Source organism: Sciurus vulgaris, assembly GCF_902686455.1.
Source record: "Sciurus vulgaris genome assembly, chromosome: 12".
NCBI lineage: Eukaryota > Metazoa > Chordata > Mammalia > Rodentia > Sciuridae > Sciurus > Sciurus vulgaris.
In genome coordinates this window covers 39,478,334-39,499,058 of record NC_136473.1, presented here as the reverse complement: position 1 = coordinate 39,499,058, position 20,725 = coordinate 39,478,334, and the positions used below count along the sequence as shown (strand labels likewise).

The 20,725-nt window shown below is 35.4% G+C and overlaps 1 protein-coding gene across 29 annotated transcripts in view; it reads right to left on the bottom strand.

The window, feature by feature from the left end:
* The window catches only part of PARD3 (par-3 family cell polarity regulator), a 685,332-nt gene that overhangs the window by 185,560 nt on the left and 479,047 nt on the right, over positions 1-20,725 (bottom strand). For all 29 annotated transcript variants that reach the window (XM_079107658.1, XM_079107657.1, XM_079107667.1 and 26 more), the window contains 2 exons: positions 18,473-18,700; positions 4,465-4,696 (listed from right to left, as the gene is read on the bottom strand). In XM_079107658.1, the coding sequence (XP_078963784.1) occupies positions 4,465-4,696; positions 18,473-18,700 (460 nt within the window). The remainder of the gene's footprint in view (positions 1-4,464; positions 4,697-18,472; positions 18,701-20,725) is intronic.

Sequence of the window (20,725 nt, the reverse complement as noted above, 5' to 3'; positions counted from 1 at the left end):
GAATTATTTTGAATGTGTAACTGGAAGATTCTGTTTTAATTGGTAATATTGCAACATTACTTTTGCTTCAGCTTTCCCCAGCAATCAGTTCTCAGCTACCACATATAGACTATAGCAAGAGATAAACCTGTGACATACACAGTCAGGTCACTTCTGAGGACCTTCAGTTTTAGGACACTTACAATTCTCTGACATTCAAATGATAATAGTTCCAATTTTCTATCAAAGCAGTATCAAATTGCACTTACTCCAAAGTTAAAAAAAAAAAAAGAGCACATAATTTTTAAAAAGTCTTAATATCTGAGAAGGCAGGATTTTATTATCTTGTTGGTAATTTCTATTTGGAGATGGAAACTAAGACCAAAAGCATATTGCTTAAAAATGTTCTTGCTTTCCTTTGAAAACATACATTTAAATCTTTAAACTTATCTCCCTCCTTCTAAAATACATATTTAGTTGCTTCTTCACAGACAACCTTATATAATAGCAGAATTCTCAGAAATATCTTATAGTATGAAATGCGTATAGCCATGCACAAACATACACAAAGATTCAAAATTCCAGACCCTTCCCTGCTCTGCACCTCACATGCGACTAATTGCATTCACAAGTTATGTTTACCCATTTGTAAGCACACTCAGGTTTCTTAGATACAAAGTCAGTTTAATTAATGCAATAGGAACTCTTTGTGAGCCAAAGAAGATGTGATATGTACAAGGAGAAATTAATACAAACATGAGCCCCTTTGCATTTGTTATTTCATTCCTTATATATCTAAATTTGTGATTCAAAACTTGCATTAAGGCAGCTTTTGCTCTTCATATACTCCATAATTTATAAACAGAAAAAAAAAAATTCATAGGAGTCACAACATTCATTCCTAGAGCTATTTATCAATAATTAAGTCATTTTTGTGACTACCATTCAGTGTGTGAAATAGAAAACCATATCATCTGTATATGCCAATGACTAAAAATACCTACCCAATGGACCATTAACTTCCTCTGATAAGTTTTAAAAATATGGTCTATTTGGCTCTCATTATATTTAACCACAAATGTTGGACAACCTGTAGAAGTAGGAGCAGTTTGAGTGTGTATGTGTGCACGCACGCGTGCTTGTATGTATGTGCATGTGTACGCATGTGTGTGTGCGTGCGCACAATGAGCAAAACAGGATGGAGAGTGGAGGAGTCTGTGAGTCTGGTTTTAAAGGAAAACACTATTTATTTTGTTAAATAGATTAAAGAGAAAAAGCTTATATGCTGATACATTTATCTAGAAAGCTTGACTCCCAATAACTAAAGCACTTAACCCTTTTCTTTTCATTATGTGGACCACAAAACAACTTGCTGAGTCCCTGACACCTGCTTAGCCCACTACAGCAGCACCCCTTATAAACTACTGCAAGAAATGTGCATGCACATACACCTTTTAAGCTATTTCAAAGCACTGCTGCTAAGGAAATCACATCCTATTTTCAAAAGAACAAAAAGAAAGGAAGAAACTAATTTCAAAATCTTACTAACTTCTACTATGTTGTTTAAAAAACAAAACATAAAAGAATCAACTAGAGGGCTGTCTCAAATAATCAGATCTAGTAGGTCTGAAAGGTTGATTAAAAATGTTTTTTAAAAAAATCTAACAACACTTAAATAATAATGACATGTAATAATGCTGTGAAGACAGAAATGCAAGCCAACATTAAAAAAAAAAAAACTTGTTTTATGTTTAATAGATCATGATCATGTTCAACTCAATTTCAAGAGTATTGTTTGGCAAACTTCAGTCCTACAGTGCTGAGGCAGTGACTTGTGATCAGACAGAATGCAGCCACATGCAAGGCTTCTAAGTAAGACTGGGTTTCTGCTCAATTCTTCCAATTCCCACAATGGGGTAGCACCTTGTTCTCCTAGGAGATAAGTTCTGTTTCCTAGAATTCATAGGCTTTCATGGTGGAAATCCTCTGTCCATGGCTGACTTTAGGCTAGCAGTAGTCCTCACTGAACACAGAGTTTGGAAGAGGGGCGCAATAGCCACCAGTATGAAGTATTAACATATGCTCATACAGCAGGTATAGATCATCTCAGAAGCAGGGATCATAGTGTGGTAAAGTAATTAGGAGGTGATGAATTTTGAGTATTAATTACTTAAGATTTTTATATGATCTACTTAATTTTTAATAATGGTTGGAATTAACAAATTTGCAAAATTTATAAAAATTGCTTTCATAAATAAATGTGTGCTGACTTTAGCAAACCACTGATTCCAGGTACTCAGAGAAGTTTAAATATCTATGATTTTCTTAAATACTGGAAGAATATTAGTCTAATTTTAAAAAAAAGAAAAAAGAGAAGGAGGGGAAAAAAAAGAAGAAAGAAACTTCAGGTCCTGCCTCTGAACATATAATTTGACTTTCAAGAGTAAGCAGGTTAATTTTTTTTTTTTTTTTTTTTTACTAAAAAGCTAGCTTTCATTACAGATTAAAGTCTATGGATTTAGATCTTGAGAAAACATCATATAATGTTCTGTAAGCCATTTAAGAGAAAGAGGGTCATGAAGTGTTCATGGTCCCTTTAAAACAATATACATTTGCCCACTCTCCATTCCTCTGGCCCCAAATGGTAAGTCTACCATTGAAGTTGCAAACTGCAGACAAAGATGATTTATAATTAATGTAATTCCAAAAGACTAGAACTTAGTTTACCCATTGTCTCATAACAAGTCCAGAACCCTGTATCTACCAGATAAATGTTGGTTGATGAATGAAAACTAACAAGCCATTCGTTTTCAGTATGCCTCAGGAAAGCCCTGGAAATGCGACTGTGCTGCATTCTTGCAGGAGGTTTCCTTCCACCTATTATTCTCTAATTTAAAGAAGACAGTAGCAAGAATTCCTTACATTTTAATTGATGGACAGCAGCCTTATGTCTGTGCATTGTGTACATGCCAGTTTCTGAGCTGTCAGATTGCATATATGAAATGAAAAGCCCCCTGGCTAACATCAGAGCTGAAATAAAGTGGCAGTAAGAGCTATTTCGTTCTGTAAATATTTTTGGACATGGAATATAATGAAGAAAGATGATTTGACTGAAAATGGATTTAGAAGGAGCAGTATATAAACAAGAAAAAGTCTAATGAAAAATGATGAAGATTCCAAGGCTCTGAATCATTGGAGAGAGAAATGCAATCCTATTTTAAACTAAAGATAATACTGTGAACAAGCCAGATTTTGTGTTAATATGAATCTATACTTTCCTTCTTCCATGCACTTGACTTAAACAGACATCTACAGAACACATCTGCTGTGTTGTGTAACCTTCTGGCTGAGTCCTGACTCCTCAACTTTCCAGATCTGACATATCTATAACACCCTGAGTTATTGAGGTCAAACTGAGGATCGTAAATCAGGGAATTCTATGAAAATAAAAACTCTTGTTCACATTTTGCAATTAAAAACAAGTTAAAAGGATGGGATTCATAATGAAGGATAACTACTTTTTGAAAAGTCAAGAGGCTGTGCTGTATGTTTTCAATTTTAAACCATCATCTTGATATGTTTAGGGTTTTAATTTATGGAACAATCAAGCAATCTTTATATTTAACATTAAATGCCTGAATATTATAAATCACCTTAGATGAACATTTATGGAGGAGTTTCAGTGAAACTTCTGAACAACTTGTCACTTTTATTGTATAGCAATGATTTGTAAAAAATGATATGCTAAGTAATCCTAGAGTATAATTTAGGACACAAAAACAACTGTCAAGAAACAGCCAGAGACTACGTTTAATGAAATCTTTACTGACTAAAGTAATAAGTATTAAATTAATCAACACAACTTAATTGAAGTTCTATCTGTAACATTTTTTATTAGACTTGTTATTAATGAACCTTTAAATGCTACCACTAACTTGAGCTGTGTGTTAAATTTAAATAATGAACCATTGTTCCCACACAAAAAAGAATAGACACTGCTTTAACAGCCCTTTGTTTCAATGGACCTTTTCCTCTCCTACAGAGGGAAGATACAGAGGACTCCCTCCTTCCTCTCCAGGATTATTTACATGATCCATAAGATATCATATTGAAGGTTGCTGAAATAACTAAAGCAAAATCATTAAAAAAGTAAAAAATGTAGTAGCTAAGACTGGAAATGATAAAGGAATTTCAGTTGACTTCAAAGATACTGTTTTCAATCTGTGCTTTTCATGTTTTTTATTTAAACCTCACAGTTATATACAGTCATGCGCCACTTAACATTTTGGTCAACCACAACCACATATACAATAGCATATACTACATAGCTAAGCATGCAGTAAGCTATAAAAAAGACCGAAGTTCCAAGATGTTTGCACAATGATGAAACCACCTAAGATGCATTTCTCAGAAGGCATCCCCATTGTTAAGTGATGCATGAGTGTATATTTAAGGATGCTCTGGTTTATGGTGGTAAAGACTTACCTGAACATGTCTCCCAAACCCTTCAGCATTCCCTTCTTGGCTTTCATTTTATCCTTTTCCTTTTCTCTATCTTTTTTCTTCTCTTTTCCAGTTTTGTCTTTTTTCCTATCAGTCTTGTCCCCTTTCTCTTGGTTCCCATTCATTTGTCTCTCCAGAGAGTGAGAAGGCTGATCACTGGCTGTGGATACAGACTCTCTCCCTGATCGTGAACTTTCTTCTGTGTCCTCTTCCACTACATAGGAAAAATAAAATAAAATAAAGTTAAGAAATACAGTGACTCAGAGCAACAAAATAAGAAAGCAAAAATGTTTATGAGAACTTTAGTTTCCCACATTTTCTACAGCAGAATGGTCCTGCCCTCAACTTGAATTGCATGGCTGTGTAATCTTGAGTAGAAATAGAAGGGAATATGTAATGCGGATGAGTCCCATGCACAAGTGTCTGCTACATGAAGAAGATGCACCAAGAGCCAGAGCTGGATAGCTAGATGCTACTATATGCACAGTAACACCTGTTGCTACATAGCACATATCAGGGGAGGACTTCAAGCCTACTTACACAGCACAGATTTCTCAGGGTCTTTGTACTACAGTTGCAAGATGAAAAGAAAACAAGCAAGTTTCCTTCCCCAAGTACTTCCTTTCTTCTCTGTTAAGGCAATGTAGACACATCCTGGCTCCTCATTAATTTGCTAACCTGTACCACTCACTGTAAGCACACCATTGTTAACACAAGGACTTCTTTCCTCAGGTTTCCAAGTAGGTCCATTTATGATTTCTGGACACCAAGGAGTGGATTTTTTTTAGTTTATAACAACAACAGATCCTCAAGGCCTCTATAAAGTTTCTTTATATTGTTATTGCTAACATCCTAATAAATACTACTATATGTGCTACAGGTTCTAATTCTCACGCCTATCTGCACAAGGGCAGCTAAAGAGAAGGGAATGAAGCCATGAAAATGAACAAAGCAGTAGTCCTCACTTCTTCAGATTTTGCAGATAAAAGCTACTTAGTGGTAACAATGTTCTTTCCTTAAGTCCATACTTTAAACATATGGAACAAAGGCAGTTCAAACATTTTACATTTGAAAGAATGGCAAATAACTAAAGTAGGTTTCTACCTATTGAAAAAACTTTAAGAATTTCTCTATTAAGAAGCCTACTAGAAAATATACTGCCCAAATTATAGTTATAAGTGTGTATGAATATGTAATAATGAATCTCACCATTATACATGTATTATTATAATGCACCAATAAAAATATGGAATATGTAAAAAAAAAATAGATGCACATATTAACAGTCATTCACAGCAATCTTATCTGAGATTGGCTGCCTAAGATTGATTGTCAAATACATTAAGAACTACGGTGTCTTCATTACTTCTTGAATTTCAAGGTCATTTCTTTATAGTATCAACAAATAATGTATGAATCACTTTGAGTTTCTAGTAACACAGAATCAAATAGGACAATTAGAGCTTCATCTCAAACTTTTACTAAGAACTGACCATAATATCTCATCAAATGAAATTCAGTCTTGCCTCTTTTCCAGCCAAGGAGCACTTGAATTTTCAAAACAAAGTATCAATGAATCAAACTAGCTATTTCAGACCCAGTATCTTAGTTTTCTGCTATTATAGCCTCACAAATCTGAGAAGAGATTATCAAATGATGGCACAGTCATGGCCAAGTAGTACAGTTTTGTTTTTAAAAAAATTGCCAGCTATTTTAGTATAACATAAAAAGCAAAGGTGCACAATTCTTTTGCTTGATACATTTGGTTAAAAACATGAGCCGACATATTTTCTATCCCAGCAGGTCATGCCCTGTGTACAGCCAAAGAGTAAAAACATCACTGTGTCTAAATCTGGAAGGTCCTTTGGAGGGCATTTGGACCAACTCTTCCATTTGGCAGCAGCACCCTCACAGTCTGGGGTTACTGTATCTACTATAATATCACTTGTACATTTGTACTTCAGCAAGACCTTCACGCATTTCTTTGATCAGCTCTGTGTGTGCCTGCTCAATTCCACGCTTCATACAACACATATTTGGGTGATCTATCATCCAGTCACTACACAGTCTGCCCAGAAGATAATTACAGGAGTCAGCATTACATTTCAAAAACCTGTTGCCAATCCTGTGTGGACATTTAATGCTGTGACTTGTGGCTCTATTGGCGAACTTGGGAGGCGAGATCAAATGGGCACAGGACTCTGGACCATTTACCTAACCCATATTGACAACTTTTGGTACCACCCTATATTGGGGTATCTAATATGAGCCACTCTCCTCCAGAGGGCATAATGGCGGTTGGAAAATTTGCTTCTTTTCCTTTCTATCAATTAATATATAAATAGTAATTGTGCAAGTTTGGCAGAGGAAGCCAGTTTCCACGTGCAGATGGACACAGTGAAAATCTATACACTTACACATGATACTGAGTTAAGGCAGAAATTATTTGTGGTATTCACAGAGAAGGCAAAGAAAAACTTGACCAAATGGTCCAAGAGCTTGCTAATTATGAGTAGTCTTTTCAAAGGAGAGTTCACCAAGAAAAGGCAAACATAGCTTAAGCAGGGTTGCAGCGTCCTGCCTAGTAACCTGGAGTGAGGTTGTGTTCTATTTGTTTGCAGACCACTACTTCAACCCTATTTGGGTGTGACCCCAAATTTAAAATAATTGAGCAAATCACTATAAATTCTCAAAAGCTAAAAAACGGAGGCCTATTGCTATATTCAAGTGAGCTAAATGTATGCTGGTCAATGTTCTAGGATTCTTACATGGAAACCACATTTGCTTATACTCCCAGAGTTCTTTGTACAATTTTCTATTATTGTACTTCTCATCTATGCTTCCCATTCTCTAGGTTCCAGAAATGAGAACTACCAGGCAGACAGTAGCTGCAAAAATTGCCAATGGAAATAAAAAATGACTGGTAAAACCTGGACAAAGTCCTTTCCCAACCAAATTTTTGTCAGATTTCTGAGTATCATCATTCCTCTATCTTCAGGAAAATGCCCACTCTCCTGTGATCAAGTCTAACAAGGTTAGCCCCAATCCAAATACAGCAACACCAGGAATGTCCATTGTACGCAATGAAATTCCAATTGGTTTCTGGTATATTTTTGTGCTATTGTTGTTAGTGCTATACATATCATCTAATGGATTTTATGACCCTCTATAATGTCTGAAACTATAAACAAAAAAACGAGCTCAATAAATGTAAATGACTTAGTCTTCCACAGCAACCATTATCATAAATCATGAATGGAAGTATCAGTAGCGATTCTGTTAGTTTTCTGCCTAATAGTTTTGGCAGAAGTTCAAGGGGCATATGTCTGCTCTTGGCTCCATAACAGAATAAATGCAGTGCCTTCACAACTCACTATATGCTGAAGTCATGTTTGTTGCCAGTTCTCTTCATATTCACAATAATTTTCTGGTATATGTAATGCAACTTATTTTCTAAATTGGGCGAAATAGAAAACGTATTAAATCATTTATCAACTTTGTGTTTTGTAACCTCATTTTAAATAAAAACTCCTACCTCACTTTCCTGCCTGAAGCTTGTGGACTGTTTAAAATGATACTTGCACATTTGAGGATTCTTTATGCTTGTTCTAATTTAGATAATACATTATCACAGAAACTCTACTGGGGGGTGTACTGATCTAACTAATTCCTTTGAATGCCAACTAATTAAAAATATTTAGCAATATGGATCTTCATATGTACAAACATAAGATGTTCTTTTATACTATCACGTTATATATGCTTCAAACTCAGAAATTACTTGATAGAGAAAAATAAGAATTTCTCACTTTACCCTTCCCTTTTATAAAACTGCTCTGGTTTCTAAAAGCTCAAATAAATTGGTTACATGTGTTTAATAAATATATATATTTTTTAAGGTCACTATTAAGCTAGTCATATTCTAAGTTTCAAAACCAATATTTGTATATTTAATACTAGCTTTATAATGAAGGCCATAAAATATTTTTATTCCCTAGGTGGGAAAAAAAAAACCACAAAATATTCATGTAAATAATTTTTCAACTAAGAAAAGCAACAGTAATATATCAGCAGTAAATGACTTGATCTATTGTGTTCATACATTAAATTACAATGCAAGAACTAATCGTAAACTTCATTTAGATAATTTACTATTTTAAATGCTATATAAATTTTGATGTTTTTCACTTTAATTTTGTTCCTCTTTAAAGATTATTTGCTTTCCTTTTGCAGACACCCTGAACAAAGAAACATGATTATCTCCTTCCTAACAAATAGAAATGTCTATTTTTGACAACATTTCTGCCTGTTTTAACCTACTCAGTGCAGTGAACTCTCAGCTACTTTCCCATGTGATTACCTATAAAGACAGGTATTTTCAAGTTTCTTTTTTTAAAGAAGGTAAAGTGTGAAGCTGCTTATTTCTCTTCCATGCAGCACAGTCATTCTGCAATTAAAACATACCTAATTACCATGTTTTCAACAGATGCAAATCTAGCTCAATTAAAATTCTAGCCCATGTTACAAATTAAGCTAGTCAATTCTGAAAGGTATCATGTTAGGATTGGGCCTCCAAGAAACTTCGAAAAGATTGGGCACGTAGGTATTAATGATTATGGAAAAAATGGTACTGGATTTCAATTGAACCTCAAAGTTCTGGGGCTTCTGCCATCAATAAAACACATTTCTCTAGCCATCCCAAACCTTTTATTGTCAAAAAAGTGACTCCAAGCCACAGGGACATCAATGATTTTCCCCCCATTGAGAAGTGATGCTACTGTTGATATTGTAATGATCTGTGTTGCTTATCCAAATGTATTTCTTGCTTTCTTCTTCCCAATGGAACTCTGTGTTCAGGACTGTGACCTAGCTAGCTCCAAGGAGTGAATTCATTAAGTTTAAACCAATGAATGGATGCCATGCTCCTATGGATTTGTTAGTCCAAGGTTATTAGAACAAGAATGGCCCCATCAAACTAAATGAACATATTCTATACTTGGAGTCACAATTCATGTCTTTAGTTGGACAAGAAAGTAAAAAATCCTTCAGTGCTGAAGTTACACTGCAGATAGGTCAAATTATGGATAGTGGAACAGAAGGGGCAGAAAGATGTTGGGTCTTTGATGATACTGCTGGACTGTGAAATTAATAAACCCTGAAATGCTCAACTCTAAAACTCATAAGACAACGCATTTCCTTACATTTTAAGTTGGTTCAAATTGGTAGTGCTGTTAAGTGAGACTGAAAGCATCCTAATACATAGTCTAAGTCAAACTATAAAGCAGTTGTGCAATATCAACAGTTATTTATCATGAGTGTAAAGTGTAGAAGTTCATGTCATTTTAGGTAGTTCTGATAATTTTTCTAGATTTAAATGAAATGTTCAATATACATAAACAAAGAAATACCAAATTAAAATGATAACCTAACATTATTTTTTACTCACTACTCAACAGGTATTCTCCTCTGAGGGCAAGGCCTAAGGAATCATGAGTAAATAGTCATTGAGTAATGACCATAAGAACAAATTGCCAAAAATATGAAAAGCTGTCATTTTTTGCTCTCTGTTTATAAAGAATCACCCTAGGAATTTTAAAACTGTAAAGGTAGAAAGGAATTCTTCAGCAATTTACAATTTACAGTTGAAAACTAAAAATCAAATGTGAAAATTCTACACAGGATAATTACAGACTTCACAAGGTAACATTTTAAAACGAAACTTAAACTGGGTTAAAATAAGATATTAATAGTGGAAGATTTCACTAAACTCAGCAAATCTCCTGACTTTTATCGATTAATGATAGGTAAATAACAATGTAATAAAAATCAATGAGAGTGGCTTCTCAGGTACTGCAAAGTCCTACTCAGGAACTGAGCATGTTGGGTACATAAATAATATTTTTGTTTCTTATTTTAGTTAATTATTTTGACTTTGGAAAAGGAAGAAAGATGTAGGAAATGAACAGCTAGTGATACAGATGGTGTGGAATAACAGGATCTGCTGTTCTGGACTCTGACTTTTAACACAGAATGTTGAGCTATTGGCAAAGGAAACACGTTTTTCTGAACACCAAATGTAATGATGATGCTGATAATAATAATAATAATAATAATAATAATAATAAGAATAGGTAGCATGAAACATGAAGACTTGAGAACCTTTTATACTAAGATTATGGGGTGAGAATAATAATTGATATGATGATGAACCAAGAGTATAACCCTGAATGGAGATGGAGGAATCAGTTGATAGTAGGATATTATAGAAGGGGTTTCAACAATAGGAGGAAAGTTGAAATCCATGACTACCAAGGCACTCTACTCTAAAACAGACTTATTTCACTTTAAAATAATCTTTCACATATGCACAGAGGGACAAAAACACTAGGATTATTCTTCCAAAGGATTTAAGACTTATTACTCAAACCACTGTTCACTTTTACTCTGCATTCTAAACTGCTCTCTAATCCATTCTCCTAAATAAATTGGGTAAAAAGCTCCCAAAGGTATTGGTAAGACCTCACCTGCATTATTCCCCTCTTCTAACACAATGCTGTAGACAGGAACAAGGAGGTCACACACTCAGTTTTATGAACCCTTGCAAATTTGCTTTTGGTTCTCAAATGATTTTTACACTTAAATGATGATACATCATGGATGTTTTCTGCCCAATGGGATAATTTATAATGACACTGAAGGCTTTCCTTTCAATATTAAGTCCAAATGAAATGTTTATAATAATCAAAATGGGAGCACCCATATCTCTATTGTAATTGCCATTTAAAATTTTATTTAAAGCAAGGAGTGGGTTTAATGTCAAACCTATGTTTCAACAAGACACAAAACATTGCTTATTGTGTTAAAGAGATTCTTAGTCCACTGATCAGAAATAAATAACATAAATGCATACAGATATAATACAAAAGTGAATGACTATCAATACTCTTTTTTTTTTTTTTTGAGAAATCAGAATTCCTGTCTCCCAAAAGCCTCAGTATTTTTTTTAACTACCATGAAACATAATCCACATTGGGGAATCTTCAGACATTTCTTCATGTTAAAATACATTTTAGCTCAGTGGTAGAGAACTTGCTGGGCATGCACAAAGCCCTGGGTTTGATCCCAAGAACCCAAACAAACAAACAAACAAAAAATCATTATTTTAAATAGTCTCAGATGTACTTTATATAATGTGGGGCTTTAGAAAGTTAGGGGGAAACTAGATTGTTCAGGAAAAAGTGTAAAATGCACACATATTAAATGACAGCGTAAAGAGACAGTGTAAAATGCACACAGAGGTGCTGGGGCCATGTACCTGGGACAGCGAGAAGATATACTCATGGAGAGTGCACAGTGCGGGCAACAAAGAGCACCCCAACTGGAGGGATAGGAAGAAGAGTGTGCAATTACAGAACTTCCTGAGCAAATCCAGACACAGGAGGACCAGTCAGGAAATCCTAACAATAACTTCAGATATTAAATAAAAAGGGTTCAGGCTAGATTGGAAAGGAGTGAAATTAGATTTCATGAGAAAAAATTAAGAGTGCTTGGTAATGGAGTGGTTACACAGAGAGATGATGATTTCCACTTTCTGAGCCTGGAAATGCTAATGAGAGAAATCACATCATCATCATCCATCTTTATATGCATGATGCTAAGTGTGTAAACTCAGTTTCTTCTTTTTCTCTTGCACTGCCAAGCATCATTCCTCACCTGGATTATTCCATTACTATTATATAAGTGATCTTCTTGCCACCAACATTGTTACTTGCGTTCCTTTCCCCAGTAACCCATCCTCAAATCCATGGCCACAAAAATCATATTCTTTTACCTGAAATTCTTCAAAAGTGCTTAAAGTTCTCCAGGATAAAAGGTAAACAATTTAAATTAGGCTATGATCTGCTGTCTGCCTACATCTTAAATCTTATTCCTCACTATGATCTCACAGCTACCATACACACCATCCTAAGAGAACTTGGAACTACAAAAATCTAGAGATGATATCCATTCCACCTGGTCCATATGTCCCCTCTGCACCCAGCTGAAGACCCTCAAGCAGTAGAGCTGAACTGAAGCAATCTCTCTGGGAAACCTTCTCCACATCTGCATGTACTTCCTTCTCCACCTGAATCCCACACAGGCTGGGCGTGTGGCTCACCCTCTGATGCCATGACAACCTGTACCTACCATGATCCTCAACCACACAGCTAATCAAGAGTTGGTTACCACTGGGTTAAATCACTTCAGAACCCTCAGAAACTTACAGCCAAAATATCAGAATGTAGGAGCCCTGTCTCATTAATATGCACTTAAATATATTCAAGTAGTTTTAGTGTAATGGGGTATACCATTTGGAAGACTGCTCAGAGTGTCTAGAAAATCACAGAACTGAAAACCAAAAAAGTATGATTATGGTCGAATATTTGATCAAATACTTTCCTCTTTAAAAAAATGGTTATAAATGAGGATTCTATAATTCATGCACTTTGAGATAAGATTTTTCATTGCACTTTTAGCTTAAGTTACTTTTCATCTGGAAAAAAAAAAAATTGAGGAAGAACTTTTGCTCCTGTACATGCATACACCCATGCTACATCCAGAAATTTCCTAGAAACAAATCAAAGCTCCTTTTCTTAAACTGAAGGTAATGTTTAAAATTGCAAGTTAGCATACAATGATAGTATATATTATTCTTTTATTAGTATTTCAGAACATTCATCTAACTGTTAAAATGGATTAACTAAAGGAAACAGTTCATAAGGTGCTTTGACTTTGAAACCAATATCCTGAATTTTTTCACAGTAGTTTTACTATTATCTAAATGGATTCTGGTTTTCATAAAATTAAATGTAGTTTGTATTGTTTTTCTTCAAATTCATAGTGACAAAAGGGGGCAGAATGCTGAGAAGTAAAAAATCTTGAGGTATCAAACGCAATGTGTTATTATGTAGCTAATAAAACAACAAAATTCCCCTAGAAGTTCTCATATTACCTGATTTAATAATGTAAATTTAGTTTCTTCCAATCTCATATTGCAAAGCTAAATTATGCATGTTTTAGAGCAATGCTTTTCTATTTCCTAAGAGAACTATATGAAAACAAGGCAAGCTACTCAAAAGCAGTATGTCCATCTTTGCAAGACCAAGTTTTCCACATTTTAAATTCTGAACATATCTTAAAATCAATAGTTACAATTAATAGGAGATATTTGGTTCTGTTGTGTTTCATCACTTCAACTCCAAAAAGCTGTTACTAAATTAAAAATGGCTTATAGTTTCTGGCAATCTTTAATTATGAAAAAAAGAGATTTTTTTTTTAAAAAAGGAAACAAAGCAATGTTACTGTATGTATTTTCTTGGTAGTTACAGAAACTGATTTATTGTGGGAGATACAGAAACTGCTTGCTGAGAGCCAGACTGGGTATGTAATTTGCATAGAAGAAGTGGCAGATTGTAGATGCCCTGACCTGTCAAACACAGGTAGAGCCTCAGAGATAATGGGTCCCAGAATACAAAGCTCCATCTCGATCCAGACAGACACACACAACATGGAGAGGCCAGATGGATTAAATGAGAGACACAAACGCTGGCTTCTGCCATCTCTGCAGGAAGAACGTAAGTGCTACAGAAGATGACAGATACCAGATACCACATGGATCCCGCCCCAGTCTCTTGGCCCCCAGTGTAGTGCCTTTGCCATGATTTCAACACTGTAGAGAAGAGGCAAGCCTGTTCAGAGCTGTGAAATGCAGTCACTGGGGATGTGCTCGACCCAGTTGATGAGATCAACCATGCCTGTGTGTGCATCTCCCTCGTAAAGAGGAAACATACCAGTAGAAAACAAGAGACTAAGTCAGTCTGGGATTCTCTGCTCCTCACCAACTGTCCTCCACTACCTGTTAGTAGCTTTTCATCAACAGCCCACTGTCCACCACAATATTTGCAGGGTGCACTGCATCCTTGCAAGATGTCTGCCTAACTGAAAGATTGCTCAGACAATGGTCCTCTTTTCAGAGCTATGGTGATATGGTATTTTAATTTCAACAGGCAACCAGAACCGAGTCACAGCACAGAACAAGAATCTTTTGGCCCAGTATCTCAGAGTGCAGACAGTGGAGGTGAGTTACTGAGGAACAGGCCTGCAAAAGTGAGATTGTAAGAGCAAGGTCACAGTGATAAACAGCGTACAGACCATGTGGCAAAAGCCCACAAGGCAGACTTGAAAAGGATGGCACTCAGGAAACCAGAGGAGGAGCTAAAAGAGCCAGCTGGCCTTCTCACAATCCTGAGGCATGAAAAGCTTTTTTGTCTCTCATCATCATGACCACCAGCACTGAGTGCACCCTTGATTATTTGTTTGCTTGTTTGTTTTTTAGGAAAAAGAAAGTTTGCTAAGATGGTGAAGGTTTTGTAGGTGCAAGGCCCAGTGCAGGATACAACAGGTATGGTGAAATGTCAATAACATTCTATTAGGACACACTGAGAGTCTTTCTCTGTCCCCCTCCTTTCTCACACAACGGCAGCAGTCAGCCTGGAGCTCACTGACTGATTTGACAGACATTCATAAAACCTTTGATTGGCCCAGCCCTGTGGGGTTGCAGGACTACAACAGACACAGGGTGTTCTCCCTCAGTGGGCCTCACAGAAGGTATGAGAAGTTATCAGGCAGGATAAGTGCAGGTAAGAAAATGGGTACAGATAATCATAGAATGTTAAAACTAGAAGTGGCCTCAAAAACGATCTAAACCATCTAAACCAGAACTTGTTAAACTTTTTCCTAAAAATTGCAAACAATGGTTTTTAAAATCTAAAATTTGCTAAGAACCCCAATGAATAAAAGCAAATCAAAAGCAACTGTTAAGGAAGAGGAGAGGTAATGGCAGGTAGTGGGGTGAAACTCAGAGCCTCCTCCAGGCCCCAAAACTAGGAAGTACTTCTCCTGACCAGAGGTCACAGCACACAGTTTGAAAATCAGTGACCTTATTGTCCAAATCTTCAGTTTTACAAATGAAGAAATTAAAGCTCAAGGGTTTAAGTATTTTAACACAAAACCCAACCTTGTTAGGAGACCATAGACTAGCATAGGATTCCTCTTTGGAATTCCGCACTCCATCTATTAATATGTCAACTTTTCTAACAGTAAACATTTGAAATTTACAATAGTTGCTTTTTGCTTGCCACAGCTAAAGATCAGCACACTGATCTGAGAATTAATATTAATGGCAGGAATTGTGAAAAATATGGCATTTTGTGGTGATAGGCATGGCACATTTCAGAGCACCTGTCTTTCTAGTTCTTGTTCAGAAGTGCATGTTTGTCTATTTCCCTTCTTGCTTTTCATTTGGAGATAGGTAAATGAATAATTTTAATACGCTGCTATTTCTATTAAGAATCTGTTATTTCATCCAGTTATGGTGGTACACATCTGTAATTCTGGCAACTCAGGAGGCTGAGGTAGGAGAATCGCAAGACTAAGGCCAGCCTCAGCAACATAGCAGAGCCCTAAGCAACTACTAAGACCTTGTCTCAGAACAAAAAATTGAAAAAGGGCTGCAGATGTGGCTCAGTAGTTAAATAATCCTGAGTTCATTCCCCAGCATGCATACACACACACACACACACACACACACACACACACACACACCCCTCTTCTATTTCACATTTTAAAAGAAAACAAAGTATATTTGATGATAAAAGCAGATGTCCATTTTGGTGGAAAACTCAGGAAGCTATCCCTATAGAATTAAGAACTGCTATGGTTTGCATGAGTGTCCCCCAAAGGTTCACGTTTTAATGGCATTTAATGGCGGTGCTATTGGGAGGTGGTAGAACCTTGAGAGATGGGACCTCATGAGGGTGTGCCCTCAAGGGCAATTGTGGACTGATCTCTTGGCATCTTTCTGCTTCTAGGATCACGATGTGAGCAGTTTGCTCCACTACACACCCCAACGTTGCCATGCAGCATCCTCACCAGAGGCTCAAAGAACTAGGGCTGCCTACTCTTACACTGGAAACTCCAAAACTGAGAGCTAAAATGATTCTTTTCTTTTTATGAGTTAAATGTGTCAGGTGTACCATAATAGTAATGTGAAGCTGGCTAACACAAAAATGTACCTTATACTCCATCTCCTGTTCTATTTGAAATGAATCACATAAGAGAAAACTGAACTTTATCAGGGAACATAAATAACATTTTAGCCAGAACAAGAAAAAAGTTCAAAAGCATATAAGCTGTAGATGCTAAAAATATACATGTTAAGAAGTCAAAGTACAATATTTTTTAATAAGTATGCACCCAGAAAAGACAAGTTAAATCTTTAAATGTCAACTATTATTGGTTAGTATGGCAAGAAATCATTACAATGGGAGAAAACTCAAGAGGGTCAAAAGCTCCTATGACTCAGGATCTTGGAGAACAGAACTGGCAGCTAAAATAGGAAATATGTTCTTCATTTGGCAAGAATAGGCAGCATATATATGAAACCATTGGCTGATTATAGTGAAAAAACTGTCCAGATTTAGATGAAGAATTGGGCAGGGGGTGGGGGAGAAAGCAACAATCTTTTCCCTAAGTTTTATTTGCATTTTACATTATGGCAGAAATATTCACCTTCTCAAACACATTATATGCTACAGGGAAAAATTATGTAATTTTGCTTTAAATCTCCTCAGAATGTGTTCTTTTTTATTTAAAACTCTTCTTCCCAACTACAATCTTACTTAAGCATGTGTGATAAGAAACGGTCTACTCAAATGTTAAAGAGAAAATGATTCACATTCCACAAAAATTATCTTTGCTCTCTGCAATAACTTTGAGCTTCAGGGTCTCCAACCTTTCTAAGAATTGGATGGGTAAAGTCACGTTTAATTTTAAGAAAGGTAAAATGTAAATTATTAGTAATAAATAATATCAATTAATAACTTTTATGATTAAAAACCCCTAAGACCTTGCTCTTCTAAATAAATACATTAGCTGAGTTATCCCTGTACTTTAAATGGAGTGGTTATTTTTATAAAGTAAATGTTGAATGATAAGGATAACTTACATGAAGCAATTTTTTTAAAAATATAAACATTATATATTTTTTCTCAGTGGAAAACCATCTCAATGAACTTGGCTTAAACTATCTTGTAATTTGGAAATACAAGCATACACAAATAAATTCTGTCAGTTCAGTTCAAGTAAATCAAGAGTAAAAAAAAATGTGCTTTTAAGATCATAAATTATTATACATATTCACCGGCACTATCACCTTATAGACTCTATATAGCAGTGACTGTCAAACATTTTGGTCTTAGGATAACTTCACACCCCTAAATATGATTAAGGACACCAAATATTTTTTTTCTGAATCTAAATTATAGCTATCAATATGTACTGATTAAAAACTGAGACAGCTTTAGAATATAATATACAATGGGGCAAACCTATAATTCCAGCTACTTGGGAAGGTGAGATAGGAAGATCACCAAGTTTTAGGCCAGCCATGGCAACTTAGTGAGATCCTGTCTCAAAGTTAAAACATAAAAAGGACTGGGGATGTAGCCTAATGGTAAAGTGCCTCTGGTTCAATCCCTAAAACCAATAAATAAAAATATAAAAAACAACAAATCAATTCATAGTAATAGAAATTACATTTTCACAAAAAAAAGATATTTTCTAAAAGAAATCTAAGAACAATGCTGTTCTATAATTTTTTAATTTTTTTCAAAAGTTTTATTTTAACACCAACTGAATAGAAATTCTCTTATCTGACACTACATTCAGTCTAATGCAATATCACACTGCATGCATCCCTAGGAAACCCCCACTTGTGAAAGAATGAGAGTAAAAGGGCAAATGATACCTTTTTATTATGAAAATAGTTTAGATTTCAGAGGTCACCTTGAAGATTCTTAGGAATCCCCACGTGTTGTCTGGAGCACACTTTAAGATTCAGTGCTCTTGAGAGCGATTTATAACAGCTGTTCTTTAGCCATCATAAACTTACATGTCTCCATGCCTTCATCATCATCATCAATGGCAGGTTTATCATAAGACTTGTCAATAGCAGCTCTGAAACTCTCATTGCACCCCCTTCCTCGGATTATGCGTGGCCGTGGGCGATGGAAAGGAATATCCCCATTCAATGTCACCTCAGCTACTGCTGTCTGCAGACTCTCCAGTGAGCTTGACTTCTTGAGACCCAGGGAAGGTCCTACATCCCTGCTGGGGGAGCCTTGAAGGTTAAAAAAATATATATATATATAAATTAGTTAGAGGTAGGCGAACATTACGTACTCAAATACTTATGCATATTGGAAAACTGGGATATAGGTCATTTGCACATAGGCGAGTGATAGAATATGGATGAAAAATATCTAAATAAAGTAATCATTATGAATTTTCATTTTCCCAAATTTATATTTGATTTTTTTCCCCTATATTTCCATTAGGAAAAGGTCTAAGTTTCAAGTTTCCATTTTTATCTGAACAGATGAAATTTTTATCAAATCATTTGCTCCAACTAATATAAATAATCTAAACGAACCAGAATAACCAAGAATGTCATTTTAAAAATGCAGAGGTTATAAGAAGGCTAAGCAACTAAGAGTAAGCTTTTAAACCCAACTGAAACCATTTTCTGGCAGTATAGAGTCATTTCCAACAGAAGTTAGACATTTGTATCAATGAGCTTCACTTCCCATGAATAACTGCAGATATACAGCCTGTCACAAATACAATTAGAACAATCTAGCACTGGGTAGAATTTGTTAGAGTCTTCCTAATACTGGAAAAAAAGAATGTTCTAGTGAAAGAGCAATACAAGATTGTAAAAGAAACAAATGATGAGAGTGACGGCTCTCTCCCAGAAGCACGGAAAGGAAGTGAGACCAGAGAGCTGAAAGTGAGTGCTTGCATCACCAGGCCTGGGAATACTACCTGTTTGAAAAACAGGTGAGGGAAAAAAGGAAGATGACTTAGCAATTACTAAGAAAACTTCAGTAGGATGGCAGGGGAGAATTCAGGGAATTAACAATTTGGCTCTATTTCTTGAAGATTCAGGGCAGAAAGACCTGAGATAATAACAATAGTATCCAGGTTTAGAAGGCAATCAGAGCTTATTTCTTTAACCAGGTGAAACAGCCTCATCCATCAAGGCCTGACCTGGCACTCAAAGGTAGACTAATTTAGCCCCTACATGGCTGAAACACCAGCTCTGCACCACCACCTGGGCAATCCAGGTTGTAGAACTGGTTCTTCAATTATCCTGTTAAAAAGACAGATGAAAAAAATGGGAGGGGAGGAGAAACTAAATAGTTTATCTCTACATGGGGTCATCAGTCCATATGTTGATCAATAATTAAGGAGTAGCCTTGTCATGTTATTACCTTGAAGACAAATAGTTGTGACATGGGCTTTCCATAGCTCAGAGTATAAAATAGAATGAAAATTAAATTGAAATCATCCAATCAAGAATTATTTTTTTTAGATTCATTTACATGTTAACTTTCACCTCATTTTCAAAATTGTGTAGTTGTTTTAAGTAAGAATAGATTGCTGAAAATGTAATATAGACAGAAAGGCAGATATATGAGTCTAATGATGGAAAGATATTCAATATAGTATCATGCTTGGGAGAAAACGATGATATATTCAGCTTTCTTAATGCACGTTTGCATATATTCATTATTTTATGATACAAGTTCACATGAAATATTTCAAGGAGATCAATCTTTTTTCTCTTCACAGCATTTAAATTTTTGGCAAGTACATTTTCTAAATTAATCATAAAAGTTAAGCAAAGAAAATTAATTTTCTTCAAAAGAACTAAAGGTAAGAAATCAAGAAATAAAGGGTAGGGGATCATTTCTGGGCAGAAACATTTACCTTTATACTTCCTAGAATTAGCATGGGAAGCATCTTTTTTGAGTAAATTATGCCTATAAATTTTCATAATTTTCCATTTGTATTTCAGGTCTATAAAATATGTATTAGGCAAATATTTGGTGTTTTCATGGGTTCCTCAAAGATAATGTGCATATATGAATGTCTGTATTTAGAGCTCTAAGATTTCATGGTTCAGTATACTAAATATATTAAGCTTAGCTGAGGTTTCATTGTATTCAGAGCAACAAAAACTACAATAATGAACTTCAGAACTGGCATGAATATTTATTAAAATTAAGTGTCCCTTAGCATAAACACAGAAAAATCTGCAAAGAAAAATAATGGTGAAAGTAAAATTAAATAAGCAATAAAA